The 16,074-nt window shown below is 43.2% G+C and overlaps 1 protein-coding gene and 1 pseudogene across 1 annotated transcript; both read right to left on the bottom strand.

Moving 5' to 3' along the window:
* Positions 1-3,515: 3,515 nt before the first annotated feature.
* Positions 3,516-6,623, bottom strand: LOC136498267 (uncharacterized). The gene is made up of 2 exons (XM_066494212.1): positions 6,278-6,623; positions 3,516-4,130 (listed from the first exon to the last, which is right to left on the bottom strand). The coding sequence occupies exons 1-2, from the start codon at positions 6,493-6,495 to the stop codon at positions 3,803-3,805; spliced, it is 546 nt and encodes a 181-aa protein (XP_066350309.1). The 5' UTR covers positions 6,496-6,623; the 3' UTR covers positions 3,516-3,802.
* Positions 6,624-10,770: 4,147 nt separating this feature from the next.
* On the bottom strand, positions 10,771-14,269 carry LOC136498266 (putative disease resistance protein RGA4; annotated as a pseudogene).
* Between the last annotated feature and the right edge of the window lie 1,805 nt (positions 14,270-16,074).

The following is a 16,074-nucleotide window of genomic DNA, read 5'->3' as shown; positions in this document are numbered from 1 at the left end:
CCGGCAATGATGCTAAGATCAGGTAAATTGTAGTGTGTCTGATCTTAAAACATCATGTTTTTTTTTCATGCTTCTCTTCTCTTATTGTGTTCAAATACCATGGCAACGTACGAGCATACAACTATTAAGCAACAAATATGATACTCCTTGTCTCCTTGTGATATTGAGGACAAACAATGTTTGGTACTACCACATATCTTACTGGGTTGGTAGCGTGATTGCGCAACCTATGGTCTTTTTAGATATATAAATATAAATGAGACGAGCAAGAGCAGCATTTGACCCATTTGAAGACTGATTCCAACGAATGCTTGGAAGCTGTGAACAGCGTGGCAAGAAGAAATTTCAAAATAGTTCTGGAGTTGGCAACGGTTAATTTAACCAGTTTTTTTTACATATTTACTTTGTTAATTCAAAGTTCCAAATTACCTTAGTATCACATAATTGAAAGTTCCAAATTGAACATCACCCTATATAAGTGTTCTCACTTTGCAACGCACGGGCACTCAAAATAAAAAAAAAAAAATCCCCACGCCGCCCTAGCGGTCTCGATGCAAAATCCGCGACGAGTGCAGCCGCCGGCGAAAGTGACGCCGCCACACACAGCTCACAGCTCCAGTTCACCTTCACCACCTGCTCGGTAGCTCGTCGCGGAGCCGCGCCTCCTGGGATTGGGATTTAGGCGAACACGACGAATTGCGTGCGTGGTGCCGGGGGATTGTCGTGGGCGCCAGGCAGGTTCCCATGGTGCGCCCGTCGCCCAAGCCGACAACGTGCAATGGTGCTGTGCATGCAATCACGGCGCGGTAGCAACCGATTTTTTTTTTATTTGTAGCCCTTTTTTTTTGAAAGTTTTTTCATAAATACGCCATTGGAGGAAAGATTTCAGAATCTGGACCCTTAGCTCGGTGCACCATCGATGCTGGCGCCGAGATAACACGTCTCGGCGCTCTGGACCCTTAGCTCGGCGCCATCGATGCTGGCGCCGAGATAACACGTCTCGGCGCCAACGTCCCTGACGCCGAGCTCTTAGGCTCGAGACCCACGTGGAGGTGACATGGTAGGGAGCTCGGTGCCAACCACCCTGGCACCGAGCTCGGCGCCGAGCTCGGTGCCAAGGTGAATGGCGCCGAGACTTTATTACGTATGGGCCCAATCCTCTCTCTTCCTCCCCTCTCTCTCGCATCTCCCTCGCCCGAGCCGAGCAGAGCACCGCCGCCGCCGCGCTCGGACCCTGCCACCGGCCGCCCAAGCCCGCGCCGCCACCGAGGCCGCGCAGCGCCCGGAGCCCGCGCCGGCCGCCGTCTCCGCCCCGCGACTGCCCCGAGTCTCGTGGCCGCGTCGGCCCCAGGCCCGCACCGAGCCCCGCGCCCGCGTCGGCCGCCCTTCCTCGCTTCCTCGGCTGCGGCTGCGGCGGCCACCGCGCCTCGCGCCGCGCCGGCCGCCCTTCCCCGCTTCCTCGGCCGCGGCGGCCACCGTGTCGGACCACGCGTCCGCGCCTCGCCCGCGCCGCGCCAGCCCCATGCCACCTGCATCTATACTCTTGTCTCCTCCCTTGCCTCCTTCCTTGCCATCTCCTCCTCTAACGTCATCCGCCTCTCAAATCCCCTATTTGTTAAGCCCAACATCGATCGGGTTATAAATACCGCGCTGTCTAACAAACTCATGCATCTTTTCTTTGTGATGTTTAACGAATAGGTTGACGTAGTCAGGTCCATATCCCTCTTCCGTGCAATTACTTGCCTTCCCTTCAGTTCATCCAAGAACTTAGCTTGACCATTATAACATTTCCACCTGTATTTCCTAGTGCTCTGTTCAAAAGAAATATTATATCATGTCTTAGCAAAAGAAACAAAATACGATTTCATATTTACCAAAAAAATAACCAACCTCATCATACTCAACCATATGGCCGCAATAATGGCCTATTCCAAGCTCCGAAGGGACTAGGTCATAGTTGGATTTAACACCACATTTGCACATGGCATGAGGTGCTTTGTAAATTACCCTTTCTTTCTTCTTTTCTTTAACCTTTTGCGGTTCTTCCGGCCATTGGTTCTTAGGACCATACAACCACTCCTTGAAATGATACTTCGTCATTGCAAACACCTAAATAAGGTGACATTAGTACATGAACACATATAGCTCAAGATATCAACACATACACTTTGCACTTACTTCATGCTTGTTTGGACACATAAACTTCAACGTATTCTCAGGGTTTATCACAGCTCGATCTCCGCAATCGCACAGAGGAGGTTCCTCGAGTCGTCTAACTGCGGCTAGGTACTTCTCCTTAGCCGTCATTGGCGGAGGGTTAGGGGGGTGGAACCCACCGCTTGAAGTGCTCACGTGGATGTCTCCCTCTAAACCAATCGTCGAAAAGGAGGTACCTAGGATCAAACTTGTCTGCACCGTCGATCCACTGAAAGAAAAAACACCTCTCATGGTCCTACACGACGAGATTCCAACAAAATATTAGTAGCATACTTACACAAATAAAGAAAAAAGATAGTGGAAACAATTTCTTACATTAAAACGACTGCATGTGTAGAAGCACCGCGCCGCTGTGTCCGGATGTTTCGATTGAAAAACATGGGCCAGGGAAACCATAGTCACAGTTAGAGACAGGGAGGTCAGAAGGGACGGGGGCATCTTTGCTAGACGCGTCGGGGTATAATTCTCGAGGACGACCCCGTTTTCGCCAAAACTCCTCCCGAAACATTTCTTGCATCTAACAAGACGGATGTAATTTAACAAACATAAATCAAAATATCACAAATAAATGTCAATGAGAACCATAACTACAATACAACCAATTTCGTTCTAAGAACCAAAAGCAATTAACATTACACTCTAAACCTAGGGTTTCCCATTTAATGCACAACAATGAACCCATAACATAACTACATGTGCCTAGGTTTGCTAGCTTTTCCCCGATGGTTGTATAATACAAATATTGAGGGATAGAATGAAACCCTAAGTAATGATGATTCTTAGGTTGAAAAATCCGACTAATATATATCGAATCGATGCCAAAAAAAACTATGAGGAGAACGAGGATACCTTGCTCTCAAAGATCTACGGATCAAATCAAAGTTTTCAAGGTCCAATATGCCGATTCAGTGAGGTAGGGCGAAGTGGGGAGAGAAAAAACCTGAGAGGGAGGAGAAAGAAGAGGAAGAAGGCTCGGGCAGGAAGGTTGGGGCCGAGGTTAAAACACAAGCTCGGCTGCCATTCACCCTGGCGCCAAGCTCGACGCTAAGATCTACGGCGCCGAGCTCAGCACCAGGATGGCTAGCGTCGAGCTTCCTGCCATGTCACCTCCACGTAGGTCTCGAGCCTAAGAGCTCGGCACCAGGGACGCTGACTGCCGAGACATGTTAGCTCGGCACCAGTATCGATGACGCCGAGCTATGGGTCCAGATTCTGAAATCTTTTCTCCAGGGGCGTATTTGTGAAAAACTTTCAAAAAATGGGCTAAAAAATAAAAAATTCGGCGATAGCAAGCATCAGGAACACGATACCACGACGGTGCGTGTGAGAACTTCCATTAACATTGGAACATGAATGAAAATTACGATCCGTACATTAGAACCTACACATCAGTGCACACAACCACATTACACAAACCCCGGCATTTAGAGAAAAACATGCCGACCAAGAGACAGAAGTGGCGACCAAGAGGCTTCAGAAACCTCAACGCCAAAGTCACAGAAGTGGTGACCAACTACGGACACAATACACTGCTACTCTACGCCCCCTTCAGCACCACCATCATTTCATTTCCATCCATCAAAGATCAAACACAGGATTCGTTCGCCTGCTCAAATCGCTCCGCCTGGACCACGGCAGCCTCCTCGGACACCAGCGCCTCTAGCAGCAGGGCCTTCACCTCCCAGGAATCGAAAGGAAACCCTCTCCTCGTGTAGGCGTTGAGGAGAGCAGCGCTCCCTTGCTTCACGAGCTTCACAAAGGCGCTGCCACCGATGTCGTCGGTTCTCATAGTAGCTTCCAGCAGGGTGAGGCGCGGTCCGTACCTCTCCACGGACCTAGAGCCGAAGACCTTCGCCACCGCCGCTTCCTGAGGGACGATGTTGGGCCATGGCTCAGCTCCACTGCTCCAGAATCTGCAGTGTGTTTGCACACGATAATATGATATGAGGATCTCATCGTTGCTGTTTACTAACTAGTTGGACAAAAGATGGTTAGGCAGCTCATTCAAGCTGCTCCATACTTAAAATGCAACGTAAACAAAATGTTGACAGCGTACTACACATTTTATCCCTCTTCCTCAACATTTTCCTGCATAAAATGGGAGAACATTGTGGAAACTCATGATTTTTTTACATGGCAAAAACAAATCTATGTATTGCTTGAGAGTTATGCAAGAGAATCAACAGCCATCTTAATAAATACTAAGAGTGTTTGGCTGCCACTCATAAATAGATGTTACCGAGGAAAATTTCCAAAAAGGAAGTTCTGTTCCATACAGAAAGAGCATCAGCAGGCCAGCAGCTAATAACTATGATAAAGGAAAAGGAACGTGCTCTCAGTTTTATTTGATTGCCAGATGTGCTTTTCCTTCCCTAGATTCATGGAAGGACTTTTATTCAAAGGTTTAAAATTGATCAGGAAACGAATGGTGAGTTGTTTATCCTGCTGAATCAATTATTATCTATATGTAGGTAGAAAGGGTATAAAGCCATGGAATGCAGAAGGAGCAGCAGGACATAAATTTTGCAGGAAAGTGGGGGCACAAAGTGTTTATTTGTGCCTCTGCTAAAAAAAAAAGTGTTTATTTGTGCCAAGAAAAGGCCATTTAAGATGATAAGCCGCTAAGGTCCTACCAGAAAGAAAGAAAACAAACTGAAAGAAAGTGTCCTTTCATTCTCCCCCAAAAGAGGGCAGAGAAGTAAAGTTCAGAACTCATATTGTTTAGCAATTAGCTGGTTAGCAGTGCCCATAAGGCCATAACTATGGTTATTTTTTCAAACTCCTCGTGGAAGGCATTTTTTACCAAGCTGCACCTGCAGGTAGTTTTAGCCATTTTGCTGACTTTTCACTGTAAAAATCTTAGGTGCCGTTTGAATCCCAAGGGATTCTAAGAATCCGGATAAAAGGAATCCCAATAGTTTTATTGGACTTTGAGATTCTAAAAATCTGTGAGTTTAAATCCTTTTAAAATCTAGGCCATTTGGATGACATACTAAGATTGTGGGATTTTTTTCTATCCATGTTCTCAAAATCCAGAGGATTCAAACGGGCCTTATGTAGAAAGGTGTGATCCACATAATTGGATCATGCAGAGGCTATGATAGTGCATCTATTGCAGAGAACGCCCCACAAGGCCAAAACATGAAACAACGTCTGTTAATAACAGGACGCCCCACAACAGGACAACTACGACAACCAAAGCTTGAGATCAACGAAATGTTCATAGATTCATATAATTAATGAAACCAATGTGAATGGTCCTCATGTCATGAGACTAGGCCAGGACAGGAGCTGTTATGATGGTTGTGCATTCACACCAACTCAAAAGAAGCAAAAATGCGCCACATACAGATACTCCAAATAAGGAATGGCATGATTACTGCAGGAAATACATTGTTACAACAACCTCTCTAACTGACCAGACAACACCCTAACTTCTTGTTCAAAAGTCAAGACATACTCGATGGAGCAAGTGCTGTACAGCTTAGCAGGACGATTCCATGGGATGGTTTGCTCAAGAATTTAGCTTGGGATGGAGTGTACGACAAGGTATTTCAAGGAAGGACATTTGAGGTGGTGGGCTCACAAAGAAGTGCCTAGCAATCTTATACCCTTTTAGCTGGAATTTTAGGCTGAAACGACAACTATTTGAGATCTACCCATCCCCAGAAGATTAAATTTTGGGGACACATCTTGCATCACCTAACCTAAAAGGCTAACATTTTTCTTGCGTTCTCATTCTCTGAATCCTGAACTTAAAAGGTTGAGCTTAGTAAGGTACAAGCCTCCAGCTCCTACAATGTGTACTCTATCTAACCTGAAACCACCCATTTTCTTGACCAGGAAAGATTTACACGCAGGACGGCAGGAACATCCCAAGATTCAACCTCTTATTCATTTCCTTTTTTAGAATAGATTTAATGTCTAACTGAATAGTGAACACTGACCAACAAAAGTTGCTAAAATAACCAACTGAAAGTCAAATCCTCTTAACATCCACCTAAGAAAGGCACTGCATTTGATTCCAGGAATGGGGCTGGGAGTGGTTTGAGTTGCTTACTGGGATGTGCATCTCCCAACTGCTCGGGTGTAGAGGTACCCAGGCCATGCGTGCTCGTCGCCGCGGCTCCCATCGGTGTGCAGCCGCATCCTCCTGCTCTCCCCATCCGCCGCCGCCGCACCAACCCTAGCGTGCATCCCATTTGCTGCCCAGAAGGATGAGCAAAGGAAGATGAAGCAGGCGAAAGCTAGAGGACGAAGCGGCGCTTGAGAATCCATCCTCTCTCTCTCTCTCTCTCTCTCCCCTCTCCACCAGCTGCTATCCTACCGGCTACAGGCGAGGCGACAGAACTTTATGAGCCCAGTTTGAAATGCGGACACTGTTCTGTGTTCTCTGAGATCGGCTCCTTGGAAGGAGCGTGCACCGGGCCCATGCCTGTCTTTACTTGTCATGCCATGGGTGTGAGATTTTCTTCTCCTCCCTTGGACTTTGCACATATTTTGTCCAGCACCAGCTCGCACTATGGAAGTGTGTTTTGGGTAAAACTGAGCTTTTTTTATGGATTTATGTATATACTCACTCCTCTGAATAAATAGATTTCTCGTTAAAAAAACATACAAATAAATCAATCTCCATGAGGCTGAATGGTCCACTAGTCCATTTATTTTTCTCAAAGTCTTCTCGCATTTAATGTACCTCTTCCCATCTCTTAATCTAGTGTTAAGTCTATGTAGCTGGAACAATCACCGATTACTGTGCAACTACTCTAATTGATGAAGGGTTTGTATAATTTTTTCTTTATCATACTAATATATCCTAAACTTACTACAAATCTATTTATTCAGGACTGAGTGAGGATATATAGGTACAGAGTGTTCGGCTGCCGGTTACAACCATTCTACAATAGTGTATCGTTCTCACAACTCCCACTAGATCTACCATCTGTGTAAATAGCTACTAGGTGTTTTTTTTTTCTCTTTCTGGAGCGGAAGAGACTTCAACAGGCGAGGAATTTCTTGTCTTTTAAATTTGGAAATTTCTAGGACAAGCTTGTCTTAAGACTATCTAAAATTTAGTTAAACTAAAGTTTAATCACCGAATGTTTAAAGTTTGTTTAGATCCCCTAGAACTAAAGTTTAGTTGGAGTAGAGTGTACTCCCTCCATTCCTAAATAGAGATTTGCTAAAATTCAGGTGTCTGAATTTTAATTTTCTTTCGGACGATAGTTATTGCATATATTTCATACTAAAATTATAGTTCTAGTTCATTACAATTTATGTAGACATAATCTGCAATTTTTGTTCCAAGAATAAAAAACCGTTGGACAAAGCCATGAATCCCACCAAGTTTGTTCTAGATAGGCACAAAGAAAATTAGCAATTTACAATTGTTTCTATAGTTAGATAAGGGCAAAAATTTAATATGTTATGATACAAAGGCAAATAATAAATCATAAAAGTAATGATTTACTTGTACTAGTTGATTATAAAAGTGTTGCCTAAAATTATCTTAAAATTCAGGCACTTGAAATATAGGAAAAGTGACCTAAATAACTGTCGTTTTTGTTTTCTAAGAAACAACTTTGACTAAATATATATGTAAAATATTAATATTTATGGTACAAAATTAATATCATTAGATAGATCGTTGAATATATTTTCATAATAAATATATTTGGAGATACAAATGTTGTACGTATTTTCTACAAATCCAGTTAAACTTACGGTACGAAAACCAAAAATAACAGTTACTTCGGGACGAACGGAGTAGGTGACTAGGTTTAGGTGCCTAAAGTCAACATGTCAAGGTGAACCAGCTTGTACCGCTAGAAGAGGTTAAATAGCCGGTTAGTGAAAGTTTTGGGTGTTCAATATATGATTTCATAGTTCATGGGTGAAGTAGATACACGAGCTTATATAGACTTTCCCAAAATTGACTAGTAGATGTAAATAGCCCATATCGTCTATATATACTCGTTCACGCGTGGATGTGGGAGGCCGGAATATTCTTTGTTCCTAAATCCAAAAAATAACCCATACCAAGCCCCACTAGATGTTGCTCCACCGGTATATTTTTTTAAACAGTAAATGATCCGTTTATAGCACCGGATTATATTGTGATACTATGTAAGGTCCGTGAGGCAGCATATGAATGTGCTCAACAAGTTCCCAGCATCCTTCTAACATCTATCGTAAGATGCATTCATGCATGATTAACATACAGTACAGTACCTTTCTGAAACGAAACGAAACGAAACGAATTGCTACAGACTGACTGACAATTGTCTTCCGGCAGAGCAACTTCTGGTAGTTCTTCAGATCCGTGAGGCAGGCAGACTACTGCACGCTGCGCCACAGCATTGTCAACGTATGTCACCAACTTGTTCATTCATTCATTCAGCCAGCTATATATGTATATTGTCGTGCTGCATTTAATTAATTAACTGAATCTTTGGCAATCAGCAGTAACGTATGTACGTGTATGCAGGTGCATCTTGCTCCTGGCAGCAAGTTTGATTTCCAGAAGTACATCAAGCGGTCACTGGAGGACGACTTCAAGGTGATCGTGGGGATCAGTCCTCCCCTCTGGGCTTCTGCTCTCATCTTCCTCTTTCTCAATGTCAATGTCAATGGTGAGCTGCTCGATCCATCTTCTGTATATATCCACCTAGTCCTAGGATCCTATTCCTCCATCATGCATTTTCCTCTTGCTCCAATATTTAATAATCCATGAATGATGATGTCCATCATGCCGGTGGTGATCATCCTGTCCGTGGGGACAAAGCTGCAGGGCATCATCTGCCGCATGGCGATCGACATCACGGAGCGGCACGCCGTGATCCAGGGCATCCCGCTCATGCAAGTCAGCGACTCCTACTTCTGGTTCGCAAAACCAACCTTCGTGCTCTTCCTCATCCACTTCACCCTCTTCCAGGTCCATCGATGGGTGCTGTCTCTCCATTCCGTTGCATGCATGTTTTATTAATTCGCCTTTGCAACCAATTTGCAATGTGCTCAGTCAGTCTCAACTCTCAAGTCTGAACTGAACTCTGTCTGTCTGTCTGTCCTTGCTCTGCATAGTGCATATGCATGCTCTCTGTCTCTGCAGAATGGCTTCCAGATCATTTATACTTCCTCTGGATTCTGGTACGTACCCGGCCATTTCAGTTTAATAACATGCATGTATATATTATACGTACAGTTGCCTCAGCTGTGACTGATGGAGCTGTCTGTCATCTCGGTTCTTTGAATCTGCATGTAGTATGAGTACGGGATGGACTCGTGCTTCAACGACTCCAAAGAATTCGTCTGTGCACGCCTCTGCCTTGGTACGTATGATGAGAATCTGATCTGAGATGCAGGATGCAGATGCTATGCAGTGGAATGAGACACAACAACGACGATGATATATATGCATGCAGGGTTGGTGGTGGTTACATTAGCATTATATTATGCAGAAACAAGGGAATTAATCTCCCTCTTCATTTTGTTTTTATATTAAACCACAGTGTAGCTATGGAATTTACTTCCAGCAAACTTATTTGGTGTCATAGTAAATGTAAATAATACTCCTGTTCTATAAACTTGATCAAACATATACAGTATAAGACAACTAGTTTGACTTGGAAGAAACTAGATCAATTGAGTGATGGATCGGAGATAATAACAGTCAGCCACTTAGTTCTAGTAGGGATGTGAGGTTCCCCTGGCAGCTGCGAGAGATATTCCCACAATCCCAATAACTTGAGCTTTTGAATGGAGGATGGCAACATCATTCCACTTTGCCAGTTGAGACGTGGACAAGACGAAATGGCCAGTTCCTTGATGGCAGGGAGATATTCATGTGTTAGGAGGACATCAAGAGTTTCCAGCTTGTAGCAGCATTGGATGGTTAGGTGAGTGAGGAACGGGAGTTTTGCAGTGCTGCGTCTGGTCCAGCCAAGGGAAAGGTCAGTGGGTACCTGCACTTGTTCAGAGTCTCTAATAGATATCAGACATGGACAGTTACTGACCTTGAGCTCCTGTAGCACTGGAAGGCTCCACTTTTGTAGGTCAATGGATGCCACATCGTCACACGATAGATGCAAGATGGTGAGGGAACTGCAATCGATGCTGTCTCCGAGGTTGCCAGAATATTTCAGTTTGAGTTTTCGCGCCAACAGATGTGTGATGCTTGGACAATTGTACACCTTCAGTTCTTCAAGGGGAGTTGGTTGTAGAAATTGTTCAATTCGTACTGATTTTACATTTCTGCAATGCGCAATCTCTATTTTTCTGATGGCAGGTACATAAGTTGGTTGTAGAACTTGTTCGAATCTGCAATCACTTAGGTTCTGACACCCTTCAATCCTCAGTTCTGTTAATGATGACAAAATTGTACCAGAAACTGGCATGGCACGATCAGAACCAGGAAACCAGCTTGGAAGAGGAAACCAACTTGGAAGATATTCACCTGGATAACCCTCGATGTGCACAGATTTCACACTGGTTGGAGGTCGTAGGGCTTCAAGCACTTCTATCTCATTGTGTTCTGGAGATCTGAACAAAAACCAACTCAGAGTCAAACTATTAAGATCTTTTCTCTTCCTAAGTTCCACCTTTGCTGCATGATTCTTGCTTATCGCGCCTAGATTATATATAACCAAATCTTTTATATCTGGAAAATTGTTTATGAACCCAATTTGCTCTACCAACTTCGTAGCATCAACTTTCATTTCAAGAATACGTGATTCAAACTTTTGCAGATTGATCAGCTTACTGGCACTTATGTGCAATCTTTCAAATGTGCATTTCCTGGCGCATACAAAATCTGCAAGTAACAGAGGCTCCAGAATGATGAAGGAACTTCGTTGAAATGGCAATTTCTGGAGATTCCAAGGTACCGGAGATGTTTCAGACTGCCTATCCTCTCTGGTAATTGTTTCATTTCGAAGGCACAAAATAAAACACGCACGCACCCAAGTTCATCAAACCAGCGATCCATCAGAAAAGAAGTCTGACTCCTGAAATACTTGCTGCAAAGCAGGGTGCGCAGCTTTGTGTGCTTGCCTAGGCTCATTAAGTCAGAACACTTGACACCACTGCTTGATAGTATCGACAGATGGCGAACGTTTGGAGGAACTTTTTCGATCCGACTTGTATTCTTTAGAATGAAGCACTCGTCCTTGGACACTAGAAGTGCCATGTCATGCATCAAGTCATGTATTACATATTTACCACGGAGTTTATGGAAGGACAAATTTACAAGGTCTTCAAAGTACTGCTCACCGATATGTTGAAGTGGAATGCTACGTTGAGGATCCACAAATCCTTCTGCCACCCAAATTTCAGCTAGAATAGCCTTCTTAAAATTGTAGTCTTTGGGGTATACAGCACAAAATGAGAAGCATCTCTTCAAATGGAAAGGTCAATACATGTAGCTCAACCGAAGAGCTGGCAAATGTCAGTTTCCTTCTGTTCAATTTGCCACAGTTCGTTGTTTAGTATATCATTCCAATGTGCAGAGGTAAGGCTCTTTCGTAAAAGCCTTCCAATAGTTTTGGCAGCTAAAGGAGTACCCTTGAGCTTTACAAGTATGCTCTTACCAATCTGCTCTAACTGTGGATCAATGTGAGAATCATCAGACCCAAACACACATAGTTTGAAAAAATCCCAAAATACATCTTCTTTCAAGCCTTCCAATACAAAGGACTCCATTGTGCCCACTATATCAGCAACCTCTGCAAACCTAGTGGTCACCAACAACATACTTCCCTTAAGTACTTTTGTGAGAGGTGCACAAAATTTCCTCCAACGCTGCCCATCATTCAAGGCAGCACGCCAAATGTCATCAAGGATGAGCAAGAACCTTTTTTTCCAGCTTCTTCAGCAAGCACTTGTTGAAGATCGTCTAAATTATTGGCTGTTGCCTCTTTTCTAGATAGAGATTTTATGAGAACTTTAGTAAACCTCTCCTCATCGAAGTCATCCGAGACACAAATCCAAATGATATTGTCAAAGTGGGATTTAACACTTGGAAGTGTAGTGATCTCTTGGGCTAAAGTAGTTTTTCCAACACCCCCGATTCCAACTATTGGCAAAACAGGAACTGATGGTATCCTTATTGGTTCAGTACTATCGGCTGCACTAGAAGCAGTTCTCTTCCGTTTGGAAGTAGACCTGCACCTGCTACTGCTACCATGGTCTGGTGCTGGTACACCAAGCAATCTCATCACCTCCTCCAGTTCCTTGTCTCGACCAAGTATGTTTGGCTCAGTGCGGAGAGATGTGGTCGGTGGCCTGACCGATTTGTCAAACCGTGGAGTTGCCTCATGCATGCCCATCTTCTCAAGCTGGGCAGAAAGATGACTTAACCTGGTCTGTATATCAGTCACTTTGTTGAAGCTTCCATGGGTGACACTGTGAAAGAAGTCAATGAAAGGAGACATCTGGGATGCATCGTTGTTGCCCTCAGTTTCCAGCTTGAGCTTATACCATCTGAACTCATCCAGAAGGTCCTCCGCATCATATACAGCATCCTTGAGTTTTGGAAGGAGCTGTGCCACAGAGGGTACATGGATCCTCCACTCCGCTCGATCAATGAGGTTGTACATTGCCGGTAGAGTATCAGGAAGGCGTTGAAGGTCACTTTGCAACTGCAGTAGATCATCTTGTTTAAGTTGTTGTTTCTCCTGTGATCCATTCCACTTGGAACACATGTATGAGACAGCAGATGTGACCAACTGGAACAAGTTACCAAACTCATTGATGCCACTAAGGATTCCAATAGCCTTGGATAGGCTCATGCTGGATGGGCATTGAGTTTAGCATTAGAGAAGTCAATGTTATCCGTCATTTGGAGTTGAATACGTGAAACTTGTAGCTCAATCTTACATATGAGTACAAGGCAGGGACTTGCATGAAGGAAAGTAATTAAGACAGAGGTTTGGAGATGTCATATGCACCCCAACTGCTGCCAGCGGCTTAATTATGCCATTTGTTTAATTTGCAAGGCAAAACTGAAGGGGTCACTTGCTAAAATAGCACGGTGCAACTAATCGGAGATACTAATCGCTTGGGGCAGTTGGGGGGTGGGCATAATTAACCGAAACTGACAAACTGAAACGAAAGAACCAGAACTGAAAAATTGGTTCCTTAGTTCTAAATAGCAAGGAACCGAAATAATCGAGGAAACTTCAGATAACCAAATTAACCGAAAGGATCGAAATACATGAACTGTACTTCACTTACTTGAATTATGTAAGACTATCTTTAGCCTGTGTGATGTCTCATGTTGAATTGCTATGTATCTGTGTTACTATATTGGTATTGTTCATTTATCAATTATTATTTCGCTTCGCTGAAAAGCCGGGTTGAAAAGTACTATTCGCTAATTTGGTGTGAGGGAAAACTACTGCACCAGTAACTGATAAGCCAGGCTGATAAGTTCAGTGAACAGGGTTGCTTTAGAACCTATATTTTTTGGCTTAACCTCTACCGAAAAAAAAATTCAGTTAGTTCGGTTAGAACTGGAACAAACCAAAATAACCAAAAAACCGAAATGCTTGCCTAAATTTTTTTTTGGAACCGGTCGGATCTCATTTTCTAAGAAACGAATTTTTTCGTTAACCAAGGAACTGAACCAAAACCAAATCGCCTATTATTGTTTTCTTTGTTCATGTGAAGACAGTGAGGCTGGTCGGCTTATACAGTCTGGTAAGAATCTGTCCCCGACGGAGAAGATTGGCTTTCCTCCACTGGCCCGTTCTGATGCTGCTATGCTAAAATATATACTACTTATGGTAATATAAGTTTGCAGCAACAAAGTCATTTGCTTTGCCCGACCACAAGGTACTACTAGATGAGACGATGAAGGGATTAATTGGGGCTTACCACTGCAAGGGCTGACGAAGATTCTGACAGATCCCGATTTCCTTGCTCGCTCGGATCGGAGCTTCGGCGGCCTCAACTCTGTCAACTCAGCTCTCGCGCCGCCCCAAACGCGCAAGGGAGCGAGATGGTCCTCGCCTCGCCTTCCTAGCTATGGCTCTGGCCGCGGCCCGTGGGGCGTGGGTAAAGAAAGAAGAGAGAATTCCTATGCCATTATAAAAGATGTCAATTTCATGTCTGTCTTTAAAAAAGCTTAGCGGCCTTCAGCACCACTGTTTCAACTTTTTCATGTTCAGTGGTTTTCAGCGACTGCTTTAACTTTTTCGTGCCATCCATGCCACTTCCATCAGTTTGAGCTCTAACGCCGTCAAACTGCATATGTGAAAAGACGAAAATACCTTAAGTCTAAATATGTCATTAATTTTTTTTGAGCATCTTAACGACTTTAAATAAAAAAAAACTAGAAAGTTGTAGATCTTGTTGAGATCTATAATTTTTATATAAAAATTATTTCCATTTAATTCCGAAAAAAAATGATTTAATATGATTAATATATCTTAGAAAAATTATATTATTTTTTTGTGAAATTAAATGAAAATAATTTTTATATGAAAATTATAGATCTCGACGAGATCTACAACTTTCTAGTTTTAAGTTTTTTCATTTGAAGTCGTTAAGATGCTCAAAAAAATTTAATGACATATTTAGACTTAAGGGTATTTTCATCTTTTCACACCTGCAGTTTGACGACGTTAGAGTTCAAACCGACGAAAGTGGCATGGAGGACACGAAAAAATTAGAACAGTAACGCTGAAGATCACAGAGCATTACGATCTCGAATTCCCCCGAGAAAGAAAGAGTCCGCCGTGTGCCTTTGGTCATTGGCTGGCTACGGCTGTAAAGCACAGCTGTTCGCAGGCCATCCAGTTGCTTCGAAAAAAACGGCCATGCTCTGGTGCTGCTTGTAGCTATCGCTGGCTTCTGGTTGTAGCTACCTACACAGCACAGTATGTTCGTAAATTTTTAATCAGAATAGTATTTTTTTCTCATACTGATCCACGATCATATAGGATCGTTTCGGCTCAAGCCGAGCAAGCTACCATCGATGATAAAGCTGGAACGAACAAAAGTGGACCTCCACCAGGCCCAGACCAGATGCTCGTTTGATGCTAATGACGGTAATTACAACCAAAGCAAACAAGCACTCAAAGGGACCAGGCCCAGACCAGATGCTCGTTTGATGCTAATGACGGTAATTACAACCAAAGCAAACAAGCACTCAAAGGGGAGGGGCGGAGGGCTTGGGTTGTCAGCAGCACCAGCGCAACCAAGTTCGAATCTCCGCGGTGTCACTCTGGCTAGGATTTATAAGGGTAGGCACCAGCCAGGCGTGTTAGGACTTAGGAGCACCCGGTTTCTAGGGGCTATCTAGCCTCTAGCCCCTATAGCCCCTATAGAAAGTCATTTGAGTAAAATCTTTCTCTATATTTTTTATCCTCTAATTTTTTTATATCTTATGCGTAATTTAAAGATCCATCGTCGCCCTCCATCTTTGGTAGGAAGAAATTCAAAATAGAGGGATCCAAAATAAATGATGTCTATATTTAAATATCCAATTAAGAAAATCTCTATTTCTATAAATTAGGAATGAAATAAAGAATCTCTCAAAGTTGCTCTAGTGATGACGGTTTAGTATGAATTTAGACAATGTTTGCTACTTCAGTCATGAATATCTCAGACGTCCAATTCTAAAAAAAACCATAAAAAAGACGGATAAAAACGAACAACACGTGATGACTAGAGTTTTTTTATGTGTTATTACTTTTACCGTTTAACGATTTTGTGCCCATATTTTATTTAACTAAATAAATAAATTCTAAGGTCGAACAGTTATGGTTATGGTTATGGCCTTAGTAACTGTTATGATTATGGCTTCAGTTAACAGTAACTCCTATGGTTATGGTTATGGTTATGGTTATGGTTATGGTT

This window comes from Miscanthus floridulus, chromosome 12 (assembly GCF_019320115.1).
Source record: "Miscanthus floridulus cultivar M001 chromosome 12, ASM1932011v1, whole genome shotgun sequence".
In the NCBI taxonomy this organism is placed as follows: Eukaryota; Viridiplantae; Streptophyta; class Magnoliopsida; order Poales; family Poaceae; genus Miscanthus; species Miscanthus floridulus.
This window is presented reverse-complemented; position numbering and strand designations above follow the sequence as displayed.